The sequence below is a fragment of the Piliocolobus tephrosceles genome, chromosome 15 (assembly GCF_002776525.5).
Source record: "Piliocolobus tephrosceles isolate RC106 chromosome 15, ASM277652v3, whole genome shotgun sequence".
Taxonomy (NCBI): domain Eukaryota; kingdom Metazoa; phylum Chordata; class Mammalia; order Primates; family Cercopithecidae; genus Piliocolobus; species Piliocolobus tephrosceles.
The window spans coordinates 33,323,459-33,348,210 of record NC_045448.1 but is presented as its reverse complement, the minus strand read 5'-3'; the positions used below and the strand labels follow the sequence as shown (position 1 = coordinate 33,348,210).

At 39.8% G+C, this 24,752-nt stretch overlaps 1 protein-coding gene across 4 annotated transcripts in view; it reads right to left on the bottom strand.

Moving 5' to 3' along the window:
• Window positions 1-24,752, bottom strand: part of LTBP1 (latent transforming growth factor beta binding protein 1) — a 455,184-nt gene that overhangs the window by 76,444 nt on the left and 353,988 nt on the right. For all 4 annotated transcript variants that reach the window (XM_023216379.2, XM_023216380.1, XM_023216381.1 and 1 more), the window contains 2 exons: window positions 17,355-17,477; window positions 11,544-11,669 (listed from right to left, as the gene is read on the bottom strand). In XM_023216379.2, the coding sequence (XP_023072147.1) occupies window positions 11,544-11,669; window positions 17,355-17,477 (249 nt within the window). The remainder of the gene's footprint in view (window positions 1-11,543; window positions 11,670-17,354; window positions 17,478-24,752) is intronic.

The following is a 24,752-nucleotide window of genomic DNA, read 5'->3' as shown; positions in this document are numbered from 1 at the left end:
ACTCCAGCCTGAGTGACAGAGCGAGATTCCGCCTCCAAATAAATAAATAAATAAGTAAATAAATAAATAAATAACATCCCTCATTCTCATTTCCAATAGGCCTTGAAGACAAAGAAGCAGGGTAAATGTATAGAAGGTTCTCTCTTTATCATCCCAAATAAGGTCAAGAATGAATATCTTCATGATTGAAGTCAGTTTAGATTAAGTGTGTTTTTTTTAATCCCATAAAAGCATGCCAACATTTACATTTCGAACTGTATCAACAAGCTCATTCAGTGAATGACCAAGAAAATGGGGAAAGTGGTTTGTTCCAAACAGTTTTCCTCACTGAGGGAGGGAGCTCACAAACCTCAGGTTTTGTATCTGGAAAGGGCATTTGTGTCATTAACAGCTTTGCAAACACGCAGTTTGTGCTGGGCATGATATCTTCCCACTCCATGAATGGAGAAACGGGGTGGAGTTGAGAGGTGCTGCGTGAGAAAGCCATTGAGCGTGCCAGATGTTTGTTCAATTATAATAAAACCTTGATATTATACATGAAAATTCAAAACTGAGTATCTGGGACATTTTAAAGCAATATTCTGAATTAGATCGAAAAGTAGTATATATTTAATGAAACACAAAACACTGTTTTTTTTTAACAAAAGCAAAATCTGTAGACACTATAAGTCATCTGTGATTCTCTACAGAAAGAGAATCAAAGTATATTTCTAAATTTAAAGACATTTTCTTCCTATTTCTTTCTATTATGGGCTGACAGTGTATAAAACAGAAAAAGTGTATGAGGAAGATTTGAATTTGTTATAGAAAAGAAATACTTCTAAAATTTTTAAAGGAAAAAAAGAAGAAAGCCCCCAAAATCCACCTTTCTACTCCTGTAGGTAGAGAATTACAGTTTACTATGATATAAGGAACAATCTTAAAAAAGTGGAGTGTTTTAGCTCCACTATAAATAAATTCCACGATGTTCAGAAAAAGTTCTTTATACATTAAGGGAAAATCTTAACTTCATTTGCAAATTTCTTCTAACTACTCACAAAAGATAAATATGAAATATACATTTTTTATACTGTTCTAAGTTTTCAAAATGCTCTATTACTTTGTCTTTACATAATTATATATAACCATTGGATAGTCTTGGAATTAATGTAATAGTTTTACATATTTATATCTGGGATTAAGAAAAATAAATGTCTTCTAAATTTAGATCCATGCTGTACACTTTCTCTTTCCATATAGCTTTTCTTACACTAAAAGGTGCTGCCAGTGAGGACTGGGAGAAAGCCTTACACACAGGCCAAACATATCAAACCCCAGATTCATCTTTTTGACACTTAGGCCTCAGAGGCAACATAAAATTGGCCAAAAAATTCTCACTTTCTTCACTATTCTAATTTTTCTCTTTCTATATTCAAATAGAAGGCCAAGAAAGATCAGTTATAAAACCACAGAAAATAGACAGTGTACCTCTAGAAATAACAGCTCCAATGTTCAAATGCAAACAAGCCTCAGTGCTGGCTGTCAGCTTACTAGCCCTTGATACAGGGAATGACTTAAAGCTGGAACTACTTCATGGATGAATGGAAAAGAGTCATATGAAACTCTTAGGGAAAACAAAGGGTGAAGAATTAAAGCACATTATATATAAATGAGTTACTATACTGTCTTCTATATGATTTAAAATAAATTCAAGATTTAAAAATAGAGGCCAGGCACAGTGGCTCACGCCTGTAATCTCAGCACTTTGGGAGGCCGAGGTGGGCAGACTACAAGGTCAGAAGATAGAGACCATCCTGGCTAACAGAGTGAAACCCCATCCCTACTAAAAATAAAAAAAAAAAATTAGGCGGGTGTGGTGGCACAAGCCTGTAATCCCAGCTACTCGGGAGGCTGAGGCAGGAGAATCACTTGAACCTGGGAGGCGGAGATTGCAGTGAGCCAAGATCTCGGTACTGCACTCCAGCATGGGCGACGGAAGGAGACTCCATTTCAAAAAAAAAAAAAAAAAAACAAGATAGAATATAGTAATTATCAATATCAGGACATGAACTTGGAAATACCACACAATTCCATTCACAAATACTTATCTTTAATCTGCATGTTATACATGTTGTAAGCACTGACAATACAAAAATAAAATAGTTGTTAAATGTTTCCCTCCTTTTAGATGTTCACATAGTAAGGAAACCAATGACAATACAGTCATTCCTTTTTATTGGTGGAGGATATGTTCCAAAATCCCCAGTGGGTGCCTGGAACTGCAAATATTACTGAACCATATATATACTATGTTTTTTTCCCCATACATACATATATACATATATACATACATACCTATGATAAAGTTTAATTTATAAATTAGACAGAGTAAGAATAGTAATAATAAAACAGGACAATTGTAACAATATACTGGAACAAAAGTTATGTGATTGTAGTCCCTCTAAAAATACTGTAATATCTGTAGGCTGTGGTTGACCATGGTAACTAAAATCACATGAAGTAAAACTGCAGATAAGGAAGGACTGCTATAACTAAGGTACTAGTGTAAGAAGTGCTAAAATAGTAATAACAGCTCACATTCATCGAGTATGTTCCATGGGCTACTCCATTCTCAGCAGATACTTGCCAACACACATCGACTCCATTTGGGAGCTATTATTATCCTTACTGTACAGAGGGGGAACTGAAGCACTCAAGGTTTAGTAACTTATCCAAGCTCACACAGCTTGGAAGTGCTGCAATAAGAGCTCCAGCCCATGTACCCAAACTCACCAGCATAACTTCTTAACCACTACTACACCCACTAGTTATGCAGGGTGTGCATTAGAGAATCAAGTCTTCAAAAAATAGGGAAGGCCTCACAGAAGTGTACATCACATTCAGTTTGGAGTAGTCTTATTAAGAACGTTTCCTAGTAGTCCAGGATGAGCTACAGACTGTCCCTTTCTCCCTTGATTCATTTGCCAAATACATATTGTGCCCCAACTGATTACAGACGGTCTCCAACCTAGGATAGTTTCACTTAGGACTTTTTGTTTGTTTGTTTGTTTTGAGATGGAGCCTTGCTCTGTCACCCAGGCTGAAATGCAATGGTGTGATCTCAGCTCACTGCAACCTCTGCCTCCCGGGCTCATGTGATTCTCCTTCCTCAGCCTCCCAAGTAGCTGGACTACAGGTGCATGCCACGTCTGGGTAATTTTCTGCATTTTTAGTAGAGATGGGGTTTCATCATGTTGGCCAGGCTGGTCTCAAACTCCCGACCTCAGGTGATCTGCCTGCCTCGGCCTCCCAAAGTGCTGGGATTACAAGCATGAGCTACCGTGCCCGGTTGATTTTCTTACTTTATGATGGTACAAGAGCAATATGCATTCAGTAGAAACCGTACTTCGAGTTCCCATACAACCATTCTGTTGTTCACTTTCAGTACAATAAATTACATGAGATATTCAACACTGTATTATAAAATTGGTTTTTTTTTTGTACTAGATGGTTTTGCCTAACTATAGGCTAGTGTAAGTGTTCTGAGCATGTTTAGAACATGCTAGAAGCAAGCTAGGCTAAGCTATAATGTTTGGTAGGTTAGGTGTACTTGATGCATTTTTGACTTTCCATTTACGATAGCGTTATGTCCTCATAACCTATATGAGGTTATATGAGGACATAACCCTATCACAAATTGAGTAGCGTCTGTATTCCCAATGGCATACAGAGCTGTAAAAAATACAGAAAACAATCCCTATTTCACTGGCCTTAAAGTCTAGCAATGGAGTGTGACAAACAACAATAAACAAGGTAAAGAAGTAGAATAAGGTGGTAAAGAAATAAAAAAGCAAAAAAAAAAAAAAAAAAAAAAAGAACAGGAAGTGAATTCATTCATTACAGGGTGAGTGAATCTGAGAAAGGATGGTCAGAAACTGGTTCACTATGGAAACAGCATTTAAATAGGGACGACAGGAGGCAAGCGGTAACAATCTTATACTATACTTCTGATTTGTATAATAAATTTCCTCATTCTAAGCTGTTTGTTGCAGCCAAAATCAAACCAATTAATACTTTACCTACTTACAGGTTTATTGTGAAGATTAAATGAGAAGGCAGGTGCAATGCACTTAGCATGCCTGGCTTGTAATAAGAACTCAGTGAATGCTATTATACATTACTAGACACTGTTTTAGTAAAATCATGCAATCAGATATATAATGTACCTCCAGTCCACTCACAGTGGGAGACCAAGATAGTCGCTTAATATTCTATCAGATATCTAAAAAGTAACTGTTTCCAGAATACGTGTATGAAGCATTACAGTTCACGTCTCAAGTACAGAAACACTGCTTACAATAACCTTCCATGATCTAAAAAGAACTCAGGTTGTTGATATCAAAGGAGTCACCAAAATAGATGTAGGAAGCCCAGAGCCCAGAGCATGAGTGGATGTCAGTACAAGGTATGCAGGGTCAGCTAGCCTAGTCACAGACTTCACTTTCTGGCAGTCTTGTGCCTATTTTTTTGGCTGCAAGGAAAGTGTTTACTTCTCCTTCTATGAACAGATGATTTCCATAGCTCTGGGGTTTGAAAAGGTCAGCAGTGATTAAAAAAAAAAAAAGAAAAAAAAAAAGGCTTAGGAAGAGCCCTCAAATTTTTTGCTACTATTATGAATTTCTTTACGCAAATGTTGATATATGGAAGACAATCGAGCAATGCATGGAAAATCTGCATTTCAAGTCCAAAAGCAACTCATTCCAGAAAAATTTCCTCAGCTTTCTCCCTAATGATTTAAACATCCATTTTCACTCACTTCTGCAGAAGTACATTCACAGGAAGAGTGAGTGTCAACAGTAGCTTTTATAGCTGGAAGCCACTTTCTTTCTTTACCTAGAATGTTGTATGATCCTTTTTCTTTTCACACATGGAAGAGAGTGGATTCTGTTGTTAAAATTCTCTCTACTAAGAAATACTAAAATCATCATCTCTTAGTAGAGTTTTCAGTTTCAGACCCGAAGACTCCTAAAAACCTGAAAATCTTGGGCTAAGCACACCACATGTAACATATTACTGCGTCAGAGTTCTTTAGCATCTCACTTGGCTAAATCATTTTCAAAAACATTTTCTCTTTGGTGATAGATAGAAAGTTCTACATCCATGCCACAAAACCACCAACTGCCTTGGGGCACTGTGCATGACTTTACTCTTTCACTCTCCCTCGTTCATAGAAAATGGACCTAAAAGTGTGAAAACAAACCCCACGTCTGCTCCCAATTTGTGACTTTTTTGATTTGGCAATGTTGTCTTTATTATGTTTTCTGGTTCCCAATGAATACAAAATTAGTCTGAGAGTTTGAATCCATCTTCTCTCGGTTGTGATATCACTACTCTCAGGACATGTCAACAAACTGGCAATTTTTACCAGTTTCCATTTCAGATGAATGTGAAGGCAAGGAGTGATTTACAGTAAATACCCACGAAGGTTATGGGAGTAGAGTCTCTGTAGATGTTTAGCAATAGGACTTGATTCCTGAATGCTCTGGGGATACTTCGGGTATACTGTGGGAGTCAGAGTTCAGGTTAGATGTGACAAGAAGCCCCCTTCCAATCTTGCAGTGCTCAATTTTTCAATCAAATAGTAGAATTCTTTTTGAAAACTAGGAGCAGAAGCTGCTGATCCCATACTCAGTCCAGGGTATTATTTTGAAAAGTGAGAAATAATACACCATCATCATCCAAGAGAGGAAAATACAATATAGGAGTGGAATATAGAATTATTAATAAAATGAAAGCTTTTCATTTTTCCTTTCCAATAAAAAAAAGGTAATGCCAAAAATATGTCTGAGTTTTCAAAAAGACTTTATTTTTAAGAGCAATTTTAGGTTCCCAACAAGATCACACAGAGAGTTTTCATTTACACCCTGTCTCCCTCACACCAGCCCCCAGCGTCTACCACTGCCAATCTCCTGCACCAGACTGGATGGTTGTTATGACTGATGAACTCTTACATCATTATCATCCGAAGTCCATAGTTTACATCAAGTGTTTACAACTCTTGGTGTTATACTGTATCTATTTTTTATTCTTGTCTGGACAATAGAATTCACTTTGACAGTTGGAAGAAAGTCCTTGGCTGCCATCTCATCCTCCCTTACCTATTTATTGATGGGCTTTTATCACTTAGCCAGTAGAAGACCAATTTGAACATGACAGGCACTTCATATGGCTTCATTTCTTCACTCAGACAGAAAATTTTAGTATTTCTTTCACTTACAGAAGCAGAATAGCCGATTCTGACCATCCCAGTTAGCATCAAAGCTGCTTGCCACTTCTTGCTCTACCCTTCAGGTCCCCCATACTGCCCCATACTGTGCTCTACCTTTTCCTTTTTTTTCATAGAGTTTATCACACTTCTTTTTTTTTTATTTTTGAGACAGTCTTGCTCTGTCACCAGGCTGGAGAGTAGTGGTGTGATCCTGGCTCATGGAAACCTCCACTTCCCATGTTCAAACAATTCACGTGCGTCAGCCTCCTGAGTAGCTGGAATTACAGGCGTGCACCACCACCACAACCAGCTAATTTTTGTATTTTTAGTAGAGACAGGGTTTCACCATGTTCACCAAGCTGGTCTGGAACTCCTAACCTCAAGTGATCCACCTGTCTCAGCCTCCCAAAGTGCTGGGATGACAGGTGTGAGCCACCGTGCCCGGCCTTTATCACACTTTCTAACATCTTAGTTATCTATTAGTTTATTGCCTCCAAGTAAGCAGGGATCTTTTCTTGTTCTTCACCAACAAGGCCCCAGTACCTCGAACAGTGGATGGCACACAGGTAGACAATAAATATCCATCAAATGAAGGAATGAAGGAGGATGCTTTCTAAAAGACAATACTTCAGGGAGTGATTTTGGCCATGGTTCGGAGGCCTAATTAGCCATGACTAACCAAGCCTGGCCAACACTGAAGGGAAAGGTGCCCAGGTCCTATAAGCTGCTGGCTGTGTGGCTGGGCTCCTTGGGGTCCCTGCTAGATGAACATGGCCGCTGTATCATGTGAACAGGATGGAGTGCACAGGGAGCCTAGAGGTGTGGGGTGTGCCGGATTCCACTGCAGTCACACAAGCCCTTGCTCAGCCTGGGCACACGACGGAGAGAGCACAGTTATTCCTGGCCGAGTGCAGCAAGGAAGGAGGCATGGAAAAGAGGTGACACAAAGTCAGAGACCAGGAGGTTTTTCCCCATGGGCCATAGGACAGACACGGTGACCCCTAGGAATCTGACTATCACAAGTTTCCCTAATCTTCTCCCGCACACATTCTACTGATGATGAACAAACTGAATCTCAATTCAGCTTATGAATGCAATGATAAGGATTTTTTTTTCTTTTGAGATGTAGTTTCACTCTTGTTGCCCAGGCTGGAATGCAATGGCACAATCTCGGCTCACTGCAACCTCTGCCTCCTGGGTTCAAGTGATTCTCCTGCCTCAGCCTCCTGAGTAGCTGGGATTACAGGTGCCCGCCACTATACTCAGCTAAGTTTTGTATTTTTAGTAGAGACGGGGGTTCACCATATTGGCCAGGCTGGTCTCGAACTCCTGACCTCAGGTGATCCACCTGCCTTCGCCTCCCAAAGTGCTGGGATTACAGGTGTGAGCCACCGTGCGTGGCCAGATTTTTTTTTTTTTTTTTTTTTCAGAGACAGGGTCTGGCTCTGTCACCCAGGCTGGAGTACAGTGGTGCAACTATAGCTCACTGCAGCCTTGACCTCCTGGACTCAAGCGATCCTCCCGCCTCACTCTCCTGAGTAGCTGGGACTATAGACATAAGCCACCATGTCCAGCTAATAAAACAAAAAAATTTTTTTTGTAGAGCTAGGGCCTTGCTATATTGCCCAGGCTTGATGATGAGTATTTTTCATGTGAATTAAAATTCCACAATAAAAAAGGGTAAAAGTAAAAAAGGCCAAAGAATTATGATTTTTTGCTAAACAAATGGATACGGTCAAATGGACCATAAAACGATGAGCTGAGTGAAAGAAAAAGTTTCCTTTATTTTAATACACAAGATAAAAGCTCTGGCTATAGCATGAAAGGAAGGTGGCAGAAGGAGATAAACTATAACTGAGAGAGGAAAGGGAAGTGTAGCAGAAGTCAATCAAAAGAGTGCTGTTCCCCTGTAATTTCCTGACGTCTAAGTCTGGGATTTGAAAAAAATATCCTGTGTATTATATTATATATGACACGTTACACTCTGCACTTATTTATATCCAGAAAGGGTAACTACGCTATGTTACAAATACGTAATGTATCCTCACATACCATTGGCTTCTTTATCCCCAACTCCCCTAGTGGAATGTAGGCTTCAGGTAGGCAAGAATTGTATGTTTTACCCTCAGAACAGGGCCTGGAACCAGATAGGAACTCAGTAAATATTGGTTATGTGAGTGAATAAATGATAAATAGCTGCTCACCCACCACCTACTTCCCACTTTACTTGAACTGTGAATTACACCATTCTTTATCTGATATGGGAGAACCACAGTGTTTCTCCTTCCTCTCCCAGGTATGTATCCCAGAGTACCATATACAGATTGAGTATCCCTTATCCAAAATGCTTAGGGCTAGAAGTATTTCAGATTTGGGATTTTTTTTTGGGGGGGGGAGAGGGTGGTAATTTTGGAATGTGTACATTATTCTTACCTGTTGAGCATCCCTAATCCAAAAATCTAAAACCTGAAATGCTCAATGAGCATTTCCTCGGAGCATCATATCTGCACTCACAAAGCTGTAGATTTTGGAGTGCTTTAGATTTTGGATTTTCAGATTAGGAATACTCAACCTATACATGTAAGGGAAAGGAAGGAGCCAGTGGTGCCATTTTTATTTCTACAGAAGCTGCCATGCTACACTTAATACAATTCATGTTGACAGAGTTTGCCTCTTCATTGTGGTTCACTAACTACGACCAGATGCTGACACTTCCCCAAGTCATGGGAAATCAGGGAAGGGCCCTCCTTCCTTCAGCTATGTGGGGGTTATTTAGCCCTGCATAGAGTAGGGCAGGTCAGCCCTGGTGTCAATACAGCTTCAGCTCCTCGAAGAGAAGCTCAGAAGCAAATCGGTAAATGGGCATGAGATAAGAATGCCAGCCGCTTCTCAGTGTTAATTCAAGTACTATGCACAACTGCTCCACTACTAAATTTCAATCACACATCAGCCTCACTGCTGAATCCTGATCACACGAGCTGGCTTTGTCCTGCAGCACAGCCAGAGGTAGAATCAGGACGTAGCACTACTGCCATAAGTTTCAGACTGAGTCTAACAAAGGAAAATTTGGACCAATTTAGAATATTGGATTAAGCCCATAAAAAATAAAATCCATGCAGAACTTATTCCAGAAAGAGAATAACATGCATAATAATTATGGAGATTTCTAGTTACACTACCATGTAGAATATCAACATAATATCCTAACTTGTATTTCATTACGCATAAAATTGTACAGTTTCTGGAGTCAAGGCAGTATGGACCAAGTGTCACAAAGAGTATACTCAATGAGTGCAGTAATTTATAAAGCATTATAAGTTTTCTAAAACCACATTTTAAAATTCAAGTCTTTGCCAAGTCATTGACCAACAAAATTAGAGCTGCAACTAAATTATAGTGATTATGTAACTCTCAAGTTGCAGAAATCTGCGTTAAAAAAGTACAGAATTAAATAGCAAGTGTAAAAGACAAAATAAATGTGAATATATTTATGTTTAGTATATTCTTTTGGAACAACAGCTTTGACTAGTGAGCACTTGAGGTCACTTATGCTTTTCTTCTGAATATAATTTTGCATGGCACAACCATCAGTAGTTATACCAGAGACCATTTTTTAGTGAAGCAAGCCTTTACCATCCATGATTTAGAGCTAAGCAAAGCAGCAAACCTGCATCTTTCTGGAGTTTAGGAATTCTGCAAATCTGTTTCATCAGTGACTCGGATGGGCTTGTACCCTATCCCTCAAGTTGAGGAATAGTGTAATCTCTTCAGAAGAATGTATGCATTCATGGAGTGTCTTTTCTAAAAGCTCTGGTCTCAAAGCTCTAAATATAAAATTAACATAAAACTTGAAGCACTGAAGCATGGATTTCTTGTAAGTCTCTCATCACCCACATTATTATGATGCTTTCCTCCATTTCTCAACTTCCTATCCCTTCCAAACCCCTCAATCTGTTTGCTCAATCCCACCCTGAACTCTCTCCCAATGCAAGTCAAATCTGGTGTCCATGTTTTCTCTGCTCAGCAGGAGAGTAATTTCAACAATCTTCGGCTCTTTACAAGATCAGTTTATTTCTCCCAATATAATAATTAGCTTCGGATGAACCTGGTTGCTGGCACTCGGCTTGGTTCCATTCTGGTACTAGCAAGGAGAGCAGATAATTCCTGTTGCACTAATTTTTAGAGCAAAGAATCTGGGTACTATGTTAGACCCAGAACAAAACTTTTGCAATTGACTTCTTTAAAATATAGCTGAGTTTCAATAATCTAGATTCTCAAAAGAGATCTAGAAATTACAATGATGGGAATCTTTTCAGTTTACTTTTAAAATGGTTCAGGTAAATTATTCCTCCAGTTAGCAAGCTATAATAGATCATCAAGAACACAAATCTTATGAAAATAATCAGTGCTGTATTCTTGCAAACATAAAGAGGTTGTAAGTAGGAAGCCAACAGCATTATCTTAACATCTTACAACTTAATTAGCTTTTAGGAGATAATAAATATTGATAGGTAAGTAAATATACTGCCTTGGAAATAAGGATATCAGGGGGAGAATTCTATAAGATCTGTTCACAGTGATACAGAAAAATCAAGCAAGACATTCGTTTTTTGTTTTTGTTTTTGTTTTTTTTTAGACGGAGTCTTCCTCTTGTTGCCCAGGCTGGAGTGCAATGGTGCAATCTCAGCTCACTGCAGCCTCTGCCTCCTGGGTTATAGTGATTCTCCTGCCTCAGCCTCCCAAGTAGCTGGGATCACAGGTACCCACCACCACGCACAGTTAATTTTTGTATATTTAGTAGACACGAGGTTTCACCACGTTGGCCAGGCTGGTCTTGAACTCCTGGCCTCCAATGATCTGCTTGCCTCGGCCTCCAAAAGTGCTGACGTGAGCCACCATACCCGGCCGCAAGGCATTTTTTATAAAGAGAATGATCAAGACGATCTACATGAAGCACAACGAAAAGAGGCAGAGTCCCAGGGGAAAGGGAAGTTTTCATGGTTTTCCTTTGGGTCTCTCACATGTCTCCTATCAGTCCCTGCACATTTCAACTCATTAATTCAGTACCAGTCGTGGAGCCATCTGTGGGTGCTTTTATCATCATAACCTTAGGTTATCCCGTTCGTAAATCCCAGCAACCCCTGAGCTATGCTTTCAGGTATGGTTTACTTTGATGCATACACGCTTTGAGGCTCTAAATTATGCAATACCTCTTAGTGTCTTCAAGTCTTCGTATAAGTGAAAGCAATGTCCTCTCTCATCACACAACAATACGATTTCGTATGCTTTATCTTACCTTCACACGCACGGCCATCTGCAGAGATCGAGAAACCCTGCTGGCAGACACAGTGGAAAGAGCCCTCTGTGTTTAGGCACTCCCCTTGAGGACCACAGAGCCCTGGATGTTCACATTCATTAATATCTGGAATTTAAAAGAGAGTCTTAAAAACTTGAAAAAATTTGGTTATGTTCTCACATACTATCAAACAGATGGTAAAGAAATCTATTCTGACATGGCTGGACATGTATTTAGTGGCACAACTATACCATTTGTCCATAAATCGACCACAGGACAAGCTGAGTTATGAGAGAGAAACTATTTAGGTTGAGTCAGGAAATAGACAAGGTACAACCATTTTTGACCTGCAAGAAAAGCAATTTCATAGGTTCAACCCAAAGCTACCCTTATTTTAGACATACAGGGGCTTGAGGAACACTCCACAACTCAGAGATGTTCTTTACTGGTGAGAATGCTGTGTTCTTCTTTGTCCTCTCCCATTGCCATGCACACAGCTGTTAGAGTCTGTAGTACCTCGTTACATTTCTGCCTATCCATCCCTAGGATGTGGGCTTCTTAAGGGCAAGGCTGGACATGTCTTATTTATAGTATTTGGCTCATAAATGGCACTTCACAAATGTCTGCTGAATATATAAATGAAATAGACTGCACTCTATAACTCATTGGAAATGGGTAACAGAAATAAAATACAAGTGAAAGAGGCCTATTTATTTATTTTAGAGACAGAGTCTCACTCTATTGCCCAGGCTGCAGTGCAGTGCATGATCACGGCTCATTGCAGTCTCAAACTCCAGGGCACAAGTAATCCTCTCTCCTCAGCCTCTTGAGTAGCTGGCACTAAGGTACTGGCCCCATGCCTGGTTAATTTTTTAAATTTTTGGCAGAGATGGGGTCTCACTGTGATGCCCAGGCTGGTCTGGAACTCCTGGCCTCAAGTAATCCTCCTGTCTTGGCCTTCCAAAGTGCTGCAGTTACAGAGGTGAGCCACCATGCCTGGCTTTTAGACCGTGAAAATTCATATTTGCATGGCTTCCGATGATGAAATCAGTGAATGAGGGCTTAGTGCAATGCCTACCACACAATGAAGGGTCAAAAAGCAGTAACTACTATTAAGAAGACACATGAACAGATCATGCCATACACTTGTGTTGTTGACTTTATGCTCAGCTTGTCCTCAGTGTAATTGTGCTCCCCGTGGCCAGGTTGTCAAGGGCTACTTCCAAACACTGATAACACACGGACTGTTTACTGTAAGTAAAATGCTCTTTTAAACCAGTTCTAATTATATTGGCTAACGGTGCCCAAGATGAAACATAAAGCACCTAGAGAAAGGTTCACCTGTTCACAATGGTTCTGATACATGCAACTGCCTAACTGTTGGTTTACTCATCTGTGTCTCTCATTACACTGATGGCTCCTTGATCAGAGATTTCATAATTTGACATGCGTATATTCATAATTCATAATTTGGCATGCGTAAATCAAAACACGAAACTGAACTGCATTCTGAATCTCAAATGTATCCTGCCACATTTCAGTTGAAAAGCTCTGAGTTCCTGACTCCTACTGGGTACACTGCAGGGTCTTATGAATGTTTGTCCACCACAAAATTTCTCAGTTATTTTCCTTCTCTGCTAACTGAATGGTGACTAGTGAAGGTTCTTTTAGTTAACTGGGGTCATAAAAATGATCACATGTCCTTAGCAGCAGCATTCAGGTGGCATAGCTCCACTAAGGTTGTTTTCCTATTTTCCCGAAGTCTTATAGGCCTTCCCTTTATCTCTTACAAAAGAAGTCTTCAGTACAGGAACCCACATGACTACTGCAAAGCTTAATAAGAACAGGGAAAAGGTACAGATTATATGTTCTTCCTATTGGCTGCTAGAACATGCTTGGCCACTGACCCAGTGGTCTTCAACAAAGTCATCCCTTTCCCTACAGCCAGAATCTCCTGAAGCTCTTCTTTTTGACTTGTTGATCTTCCTGTGCAACAGAAATTCTGGCAATTATTGATTTAACCATCTTCCTTTATTAATCCTGAACTCTTGACCCTTCCATCTGCCTCATAATTCAGATTATTTGGCCTGCCCATTGCTGAATAAAAATAAACAAAACCAAGCAGGAATTACTCATACTTTCTTAACAATTCTCCTATTCTTGTTACTGTCACTAGTTTTTAGGTATTTCAAGCAAGGTCAATGAACCATTTTCTACTTATATATTTCTCAATATGATTTTACTCTGTGAAATTCTTTACTTTTTTAAATAAAATCTCTGATATTGTCTATGTTTGTTCTCTACCTATTGGTAATAGCTTAGATTGGTCATCCTTTTTGAATTTTGACCTCCTTTTGGTCCTCAGATCCACTCTTTACCTCCAACCTGCTGCCCAAGAATTACCTCTATCTGAGGAAGAAGGTGGCATGAAGTTCCACTGGTCTGGCGATCAAGCCCAGGACCTATATCCATCTTATTGATCCCCCTTCTTATTTTATACTATGTCTCAGTGTGATCCTTTAAAAAAATACCTGCTTTGCAACTTTGCATAAGGAATAACATGCACAAAGTTTTTGCATCAAAAAACTCACTGATTAACACAAATAATTGTCTAAAAAGTTTGATGACAGGAACTGAAGATGAATTCCTAGATTCTTTTTTTTTTTTTTTCCAGGAAACTGCTAAGAAAGAACAACATGAATATTTGGAACTAGGGAAACATATGCATTCAATTTGGATTGTACTTATTGAGGCATTTCTAAACTATGCTGCTAGTAACTTCGAGCTGAAAGCCAGATTATATTTAAGTTGGGTTTCTTTCATGGGTCCGCGATTCCACAGAAATTCATAATTTGGCATGCGTAAATCAAAACATGAAACTGAACTGCATTCCGAATCTCAAATGTATCCTGCCACATTTCTAAAGAGACTATTAACATGGAATTTCCATACTGTTTGTATATCATCGTTAGTTTTGTGTGGGAAAGAAAATCTTAAACATGCTTCCAACTGAAAATGCCTTACTGAATATAGAAGTATTTTCAGAACATTAGGTAAGGTTTAAAGTTTATGCCTATCACACACTGTTATTCAAACATGTCCATGGTTATTAGCATCGCCATCAATTACATTTTCAGAATTTAAACAAACTCTGAAATCTACACCTCTCCACAGAATGCTGACATGATCAAGGGATTAGAGAAAAGTAGGCTACTAACTTCAGGCAGAATGAAAGATCACAAAACTGCTGTAGTGACATAGCGAAAAGAGATAATTCAAAACAAGGTGAGTATATATGCCATCACATACAGCTTCTAATAGGAGGCGGTGGGTGATAAAACAGATTCACAGACACTATTCTTTAAACAGTACTAAGACCTACTTCAGAAATGCTTCTCATTTATTTGGATTTACATTTTTCAGACATATTAACTTATTCTGGAAAATAGGAATAAACGTGACAGAGAATGAAGTCAATTTAATAATGATTGATAGTCAATAAAACCCTGTATGTTTGGAGTAGTTGCATATTTGAGAGGTGATATCAAACCACAGACACAAATTTAATATATGGAGAGAATGGAGTAGTGCAATTAATGAATCAGATAACTAAATTAGTTCCGTGTGATTGAACTCTAGAAGTTAAATTTATGCAATATGAAATCTTGGTCCATTTTTATTAAGATTTGGTTTTGCCTGTATTTGGCTAAAACAAATTGTGACGAGAAGAATTAGAAAAGAAAATATACTTTTAAGCCAAAAAGCCTATAATAAAAACAAGATTCAGGGTTTGTTTTCCCCCCCTTTTCTTTTTTCCATCTCTTGGTATTTTCATATAAATCAAGATTCCTTTTGTTAAAAGGTAATAGTCCCAAAGTGGAAATATTCTCACATATATTTATAATTCAAATGTTCCTTCTCTTTTGCTTTAAATCCAAGCACATTTAATTTCTGCATTGGAAAAAACTGAATTTCACCTTATTGCATTAGAATGGCAAATAAATGCATGATCTCAAATGAGGTACATGGTATATTTAAACCTTGGGATCTTAAAAATATCTGTCTTGGGTACACATCAAGTGCAGGAAGGTATATATTTAAATATTGGGGTCAGTAAAGAAATTAATTTTTTAAAAACCCTGTGGCAAAGGTCCATGTTTTTCATATCTCTGAAACACAGATGGGTGTGACTGGTAATATAGATATATAATTCCAGTGCCACTATCTTAGAGAATAGACACCATCTTCTCCTACGAGAATACTGTTATTTGGGACATGTGAGATGAGATATAATTTGTGGCAATTCAGAATTTTTAAAAAATCATACATATTCAGTCATAGTGGGCAAAAAGTAACTCCAATGATTTTTTTATTTATTTGTGCTTTGGGATACACTACACAGGTCCATAATGATAGATAAACAATAAGAAAAAATAATATTTATCAGGTATCAGAAATGAAAAGATATAAAGGTAAAATAAGAGTGAATTTTCAGTGGAAAATATAAACATGGGTTTACTAATACTAGTAAATATAGGAAAGCTTGTGGGGCAAGTCAGGTATAGCTAAATGTGTTGGGATACAGAATCTAGAGAATTTAATTTTTTTAGCCATGGTGTCGAAATGACTCAATGGGCTACCTTGTGAGAGAAATCACTTAATTTCACTTTATTCTTTGTTTTGGCTATAAATGTAACAATAATTGGCATGGCAATGTAGGGAAGAGTAGTGGGAAAAGATCCTGGGTTCAAATCTCAACTTTACCACTCATTAGAGAGCAGCACACTCATTAACTTCTCGGAGCCTCAGTTACTCATGCACAAAATGAATTCAAGAAAAGCTACCTCTGAAGTTGCTGTAAGAATTCAAAGAGATACCAAGATATCTACAGTACTCAGCACACTGAAGCAGCTCAGTTAAAGCTGCTGTGATTGTTATTATTAGTACCTGTGTCGTGTTGCCATGTTTTTATTAGCAGCCTGCGTGTACTGTACAGTTTGGAAGATTAAACGTGACAGGACATTGAAAAAATGTAAGATCCCCTTCTTCATGATTTTGACTACATTATTAGTGAGGCTTTTTAGGAAGAGGAAAAGCAATGGTGAGACAGGTGCAGTGGCTCATGCCTGTAATCCCAGCACTTCGGGAGGCTGAAGTGGGTGGATCACGAGGTCAGGAGTTCAAGACCAGCCTGGCCAAGATAGTGAAACCCTGTCTCCATGAAAAGACAAAAATTTGCTGGGACTGGTGGCAGGCACCTGTAATCCCAGCTATTCAGGAAGCTAAGGCAGGAGAATCGCTTGAACCTGGGAGGTGGGGGATGCAGTGAGCTGAGATAATGCCACTGCACTCCAACCTGGGTGACAAGTGGGAGACTCTGTCTCAAAAAAAAAAAAAAAAAAAAAGCAATGGTGGGCACTGGATAAAAACAGAGACAGAAAAGGACAGATAAGTATCACCTATGAGACAAAATAAAATACGCCCATAAAAGATGCTATAAAGATAATTTAGAACCCAGTACCAAGGTTACAGCATGGAAGGAACAGTAAAGTACAGATGACCTCAGCATGGAAGCACGCAGAGCGAGGACACGGCTCTGACTCGTGTGAGTTTCAGTTGACACTATGTTGACAAAAGCAACACCTTCCTGCACTTGATGTGGACCCAAGACAGGTATTTTAATATCAAAAATTGACATAGATTATTTACATACAAATCACATGGCAAAACCACAGACTATCATCTGGAAACATGGCAGAACTGAAGAATTACATAAATAATGACTGGGGAAAAAAAGACAGCAAGAAATACCTTGACATGTTTTATTGTCGTCTAGCTGGAATCCATCTGGACAAGTACAATCATAGGACCCCGCAGTATTAATGCAGTCTCCTCTTTGGCAAACACTCTTGTCCTCCAAGCATTCATTGATATCTAAAAACCAATTTAAAAAATGTTAAAAACCAAATAAATCACATATCAGAAAATTAGACATTTCTCTTACATGTAAAGGTGCACTATTTTATATCATTTATAATACATAATTTTAAATACATGACAACTTTAAAAAATGTTTTTAAATAAAGCATTTTAAAAGGTGTTTTGCTTTGAACAAAAAATGAAACTTTTTTTTTTTTTTTTTTTTTGATACAGAGTCTTGGCCTGTCACCCATGCTGGAGTGCAGTGGTGCTATCTCGGCTCACTGCAACCTCCACCTCCCGGGTTCAAGTGATTCTCATGCCTCAGCCTCCTCAGTAGCTGGGATTACAGATGCCCACCACCATGCCTAGCTAATTTTTGTATTTTTAGTAGAGATGGGGTTTCACCATGTTGGCCAGTCTGGTCTTGAACTCCTGACCTCAAGTGATCTGCCCACCTCAGCCTCCCAAAGTGTTGAGATTACAGGCATAAGCCACCACACCTGGCCAAGAAATGGAACTTTTAAACATCAAATGAAATTAAATGGAAGAGGAAAAGTCAAAATTCTGAAGCAATTAATAATTTACTTGATTATGTTGTTGACGATGATAAAGACTTAAAATATTTCAAAAATACTTATTAAGTGTATCTTGAGCAACACTTGATCTACTTATACAAGCTCCTGTATTATGCATTACAGAAAAAATTTAAAAGTTTTCAGCATGGTCTTTGTTCCCAAAGAGAAATGTCTGTTCAAAGAAACAAACTATACTGTATTATTAACAATAAAATAAACAAATGATATTGTATTAAACACAAAACATTACATTGTTTTATAAGTCCAAACCAATTTAACACAAGAATTGTCACAAAATATAATTATCTGACAAAATAATAGCATCAACTTTAGGGGTCATATGCATTTAGACAAAGAGTATCATAAAGTTTAAAATAAAACTTTGGTGTAACAGAAGCATATCTGTAAATTTACTTATAGTAAATTTCACACTAGGGTTGAATATGGGGGAGTCGGAAGAGAAGGGACTTTGAACAGAAGGAGAACAGCAAGATCAAAAACCTAGTTTAAGTCACTTAAGTCAGCAGCTGTAACAAACAGGTTTGAGGTAGGCTGGATTTTAAATAACGTTTAAAAATGTTAAAAAAAATTCACAGCAAATGCGCAACCAACAGTGGTATACGTAACCAATAATGAGCTTTGACTGTGAGAATGAAAGACAATTAATGACCCCCCTTCACCGCATGAACGCAGGCAGATCTTTCTCGAGGGCTGCTGATTACCATGTTTACCCCTAGTCAAAGCTCATTATTCCTAATGTACTCCATGAGCCCCTCTTCTGTTGTGTCTGTGAGGATTTAAGTTATTAGCAATGAAGAAAGCTAAGGAACAAAACCTTCTTTGTTTTCTCAGAATTTGGCATTTTATGGCGTTTCTTGCAAATAATTATAATTGCTGCCAAAATATGAGCGATTCCAGGAAGAAGTGAATATGGAGACTGTTGCCATCTGCCTAATACGCCCCGCTGTCTCGTTCAAGTACGGTGATACCGAATTTCATTTTTCTCCTAGAATCCAATCAACCAATTAACTGGCTTCTGTCCTATTCACAGGGCAAACCAAAGAGAAATAAGAGAGTGCCTTATCACTTCTTTCTATCAAATAAAAGCAAGTTATTATAATGACTGTTCACCCAGAATTAAAATGCTTCCAGGTACTGACCCTAAAACATAAAACACAGGTGATGTGAATTTGTCTCAACTAAGGCAGGTTCTCAACTTTTTCTTTAATGCGTTTTTCTAACTTTACTGAAGTATAATGTACATAAAATAAATTCATCTGCTTAAGAGTCAGCTCAATGAGTTTTTTTTTTTTTTTTTTTTTTTTTTTTTTTTTTTTTTTTTTTGAGACGGAGTCCCGTTCTGTCGCCCAGGCTGGAGTGCAGTGGCGTGATCTCAGCTCACTGCAAGCTCCGCCTCCCGGGTTCACGCTGTTCTCCTGCCTCAGCCTCCCAAGTAGCTGAGACTACAGGTGCTCGCCACCACACCCGGCTAATGTTTTTGTATTTTTAGTAGAGACGGGGTTTCACTGTGTTAGCCAGGATGGTCTCGATCTCCTGACCTCATGATCCACCCGCCTCAGCCTCCCAAAGTGCTGGGATTACAGGCTTGGGCCACTGCGCCTGGCCAGCTCAATGAGTTTTGACAAATGTATACACATCCTTGTGACCACCATCCCAATCAAGGAATAGGCATTTCCATCCCCAACACATTCCCTCTCACTCCTTTTGTGCTTGGGGGCTTCTTCCTCTCGGCATGATAGTTTTGAGATTCACCCACGTTGTTGTGTGTATCAGTAGTTCTCTGTCTTTATTGCTGGGCAGAATTCCATTGGATGAATGCACCATAATTTGTTTACTCATTCACCTTTTGATGAGCATTTTGGGTTGCTTCCATTTGGGCCATTGTGAATAAGGTTTCCATAAACATTTCTAGAACCATAAGTCTTTGTGTGAACATATGCTTTTACCTTTTTTGAGTAAATACCCAGGAAAAGGATGCATGGGTCGTGGAACAGGGTTATATTTAAGTTTTGAACAACTGTTACCTAAAATGGCTGTAGCAGTTACATTCCCACAGGAAACGTATGAGAACTCCGATTGTTCCACATTTACTCTGATAGCTCTACAACTATTTTAATGGGTGCAAAGTAGACAATCAGTTTTTTTTCCTTTTGTTTTGGAGATGGAGTCTCATTCTGTTGCCAGGCTAGAGTGTAGCGGTATATCTCCGCTCACTGCAACCTCCGCCTCCTGGGTTCAAGCAATTCTCCTGCCTCAGCCTCGCAAGTAGCTGGGACTACAGGCGCCCACGACCACGCCCAACTAATTTTTGTTATTTTTAGTAGAGATGGGGTTTCACCATGTTGGCCAGAAGGGTCTCGATCCCTTAACCTCGTGATCCATCTGCCTTGGCCTCCCAAAGTGCTGGGATTACAGGCGTGAGCCACCATGCCCAGCTCTGTTCATGCTACTTTAAAGTAATTTGATTCTCATTTATTTTCCAAAATCTAAGACAAAAAAATGAATGTGAGGGAAAAGAGCATTAAGTGTTTATAAATAATTATATACATTAGAAAGCTGAACAAATGTTAGGGTTAGGTTTAGTTTAATTTTTTTTTTTGCAAAGCCTTTATCTGTCTTCAAAGCAATAAAAAGGCTGAACATTAAGAGAGCCCATATGGTACTGTTTCATACCACCACCTGAGGTAGTGCGAAAATATCTATTTTTCCTAGAAGTAGAGTAACAGGTTTTAAGGGCAGGAACAGTGAATTACTGTTATCATTCTACCAAGACTGAGCTTCTTGATGTCACCAACTACTTCCAGCTTGCTAAAAATCCCATGGTTAACTTTTGGTCCTTCTGTTACCTAGCAATAACATTTGACACAATTCATGACTCCCTCCTCCTTGAAACACTTTCTTCTCTTGGATTCTGGGTTTTCTCCTTCGTCACTTGCCACTTTTCCCTCAATCTCCTTTGCTGGTTCCTACCCATTTCCTCACTTCTGAATGTTGGAGGGCCCGGGATTCATCTCTCTTCTAGCTATACTCATTCCCAATCAGTTTCATGGCCTAGAACTTACCCCTAAATTCCAAATGCATAGATCCAATTGCCTTTCAGATATCTTCCTTTGAATATTCATCTTGGGCATCGAAAACGGAAAGTGCCCATGTGGTGCCCCTCATGTCCCTACATGGCTGGTTCCTCGGGCATCCGCACCTGCTATTCCTCTGAACTGAATGCTCTACCCATAAATGATTAAATGTTATCATCCCAGGGAGGCCTCTACTTGCCTCTTTATTTAAAATCACCACCCTCCCTCAACACTCCCCATATACCCCACTCTATTTTTTCTGTAAAATGTATTGCCATTTAACAAACTATATATTTTACTTATTTATCATACATAAATATTTTGAGACAGAGTCTCACTCTGTTGCCCAGGCTGGAGTGCAATGGTGCGATCTTGGCTCATTGCAACCTCCGCCTCCTGGGTTCAAGCGATTCTTCTGCCTCAGCCTCCTGAGTAGCTGGGACTACAGGCGTGCGCCACCACGCCCAGCTAATTTTTATTTTTTTATTTTTATTTTTGTTTTTAGTAGAGACGGGGTTTCACCATGTTGGCTACGATGGTCTCGATCTCCAGACCTCATGATCCACCCACCTCGGAATTCCCAAAGTGCTGGGATTACTGGCGTGTGCCACCGCGCCCGGCCATTTATTGTATTTTTTTGTTATCTCCCACACTACAATGTAAGCTACACAAGGGAAGGAATTTCTGTTTGGTTTATTGCACTATGCCTAGAACAGTGCCCGGCACAAGTTCCACACTAAATAACTATTTGAACGAATACATAAGTGAATGTATGAATGACTTTAATTTGGAAAGAAATACCAGAAAGAAATACTATTCCACCTTTCCACCTTTTTAAAATTTTGTCCACAAATAAATGACCAAGAGCAAAGGGCACAGAGGGAAAGGGAAAGACATCGTAAGTAATGAGTCATCTTCTCAGCTTTGTAAGGGACTGAAGGGAGCAACCTTAGCGAGGAAAAGTTAAGGTAGACACGAGATTAAAGACTGTGCTTGGAGGGAACGAGTCACAGGCAGAACCTTTGAAAGCTGAGATGCTTAAGACCCCTAAGAATGAGGACAATTGAGGCACCCTCATTATCACAGAATGACTGACTACCAAGCATGCCGGAGTCAGTAGCGCACAGAAGCAGGCACAATACTTGGGATTCTGACGCTACGAGGAGGCCAGCAGGATGACAGGACAATACCGTCAGAAAACAAGGTCTTTGCCAGAGCTGTTAGGGGAAGATTACACATGTAAATATAAAAGCCAACAAGAAAGATGACTCTTCCTTGCACAGCTGTGAGAGGCATGTGAACAGTCACAACTTAGTTAATTATGGCTAAATATCACTGGGGAGGGTCAGAAACATTGCTAGCTGGGAATTAGCAGGCTGAAGTGCTAACATAGTTTCAAAGGGAGCTCTAAATTAGTTGGATGGACTCCAGTCCTATTTATAACTCATTATACTAGGGAAACTAGTCCTGACTTTAAAAGAAAAGGGCCTGATGATATATTCTAAAAGAAGCTTTCTTATGGAACATAATCATATCTTATATACATTAATAATGAAGAACAAGTTTGCCAAAATTTTTTGTGTGACTTTTCATGAAATGGATGTTTTTGGAATAAAAACCTTAAACTTCTGTTAAGATGCTTACAAATTAAAAGAGGCACAGCAGAGGAACATGCCGTCTGATGAACATGAGTTACACAAGACTTAATCAGCGGTGCAGTTCCTTCTTGGCTTGGCCAGGAATCAGGACAGAAGAGATGCGGATGGTCAGTTTATGTGTTCAGTGCCCTAGCACAGGGGTCCTCAATCCCTGGGCCATGGACTGGTACGGGTCCGTGGCCTGTTAGGAACCGGGCCGCACTGCAGGAGGTGAGCAGCAAGGAGGGAGCATTGCCACCCGAGCTCCACCTCCTGACAGATCAGCAGCTGCGTTCGATTCTTACAGAAGGGTGAACCCTCTTGTGAACTGCGCATGTGAGGGATCTAGGTTGCATGTTCCTCATGAGAATCTAACTAATGCCTGACGATCTGAGGTGGGACGGTTTCATCCTGAAGCCACCCCCTCACCCCATCCAGGAAACTGTCTTCCACGAAACTGGTCCCTGGTGCCAAAAAAGTTGGGGATCACTGCCCTAGCATATACCTTACCAGTTATTTAGTTCTAGAATAGATTCTTCCATAAACGGCTCCCTCCAACATGACCGACCCCCCCAGCTTGGGATGCCACTACCTTGAATCATTATCGTTTACCCACATATTAGAGAGTTCCCAAAACACAACTTTTTCATACGTAGTCATATCTTATATTATCACTTATCTGACCTGTTTCTCAACAGGGGTGTGTGTGTGTGTATATATATGTGTGTGTGTATATATATATTATTTTTTTGAGACAGTCTCGCTCTGTCACACCCAGGCTGGTGCAGTGGTGTTATCTCAGCTCTCTGCAACTTCCGCCTCCCTGGCTCAGGCCACTCTCCTGCCTCAGCCTCCCGAGTAGTTGGGATTATAGGCGCCCATATCATGCCTGGCTAATTTTCTCTTCTTTCTTTCTTTTTTTTTTGAGACAGAGTCTCACTCTGTCACCAGGCTGGAGTGCAGTGGTGAGATCTCAGTTCACTGCAACCTCCGCCTCCCAGGTTCAAGCAATTCTCTTGCCTTGGCCTCCTGAGTAGCAGGGACTACAGGTGCGTGCCACCACGCCCAGCTAATATTTGTGTTTTTTTTTTAGTAGAGATGGGGTTTCAGCACGTTGGCCAGGCTGGTCTTTAAGTCCTGACCTCAGGTGATCCGCCCACCTCGGCCTCCCAAAGAGCTGGGATTACAGGCGTGAGCCACCACGTCCGGCCCCAAGAGGTACATTGATTACAACTTTTCATTGGTGTTATTAACTCTTTGAGGAACATGATCACCTTAGGATAAAATCTTAGAAGTTGATTTACTGATTCATTACCAGTATACACTTTAAGGCCTTTAAAACACTGCCAAAATCACCTTCCCGAGGGTTGGCTCATTTTACACTCCCAGCAGCAGGAGGATATGGGGAGTCAGCCACTTGTGACTGCTTGTGCCAAGTTCTCTGGTCAGGAATGCAGATGCTGTAAACAACAATGGATCTTTCCCAATCAACCGGACTGGTAGTGAAAAAGGATTTGGGGCTGCTGAAATACGTGTCATGAAACCATTCATCAACAGGCTCATCCACTTCTCTCAAAGGTGGGGTTCAGACCCTCCTTCAAAAACTCGGACCCTGCATGGGAGACACAACCCTGCCAACACTCCTATTTCTGGTTTCACAACTGACAGGCTCTAAATGCAGTGAAGCCCCAGGTGGGCTGGGGAAAAGCTTGTTACTTAGGCAGACAATGAACACAGAGCAAGGTCACAAGGGACAGACTGGTGGTAAAAGTGAAAAAGAAGTCCACTGGGAGAAGATATTCCCCTCTCCATAAGCAGGCCTGGTTCAGGCATCCAACCACTGCAGAGAGCTTCTTAGCCAAACAAGCAGTGGAAGTGGTTGATGACTGCACGATGCTGGACACGTGGGATATCTTTCAGAAATATTTTATGCAAAAAGCCAGAAACTGAATTGACGTTTGGCTCTGAAAAACCTTCTAA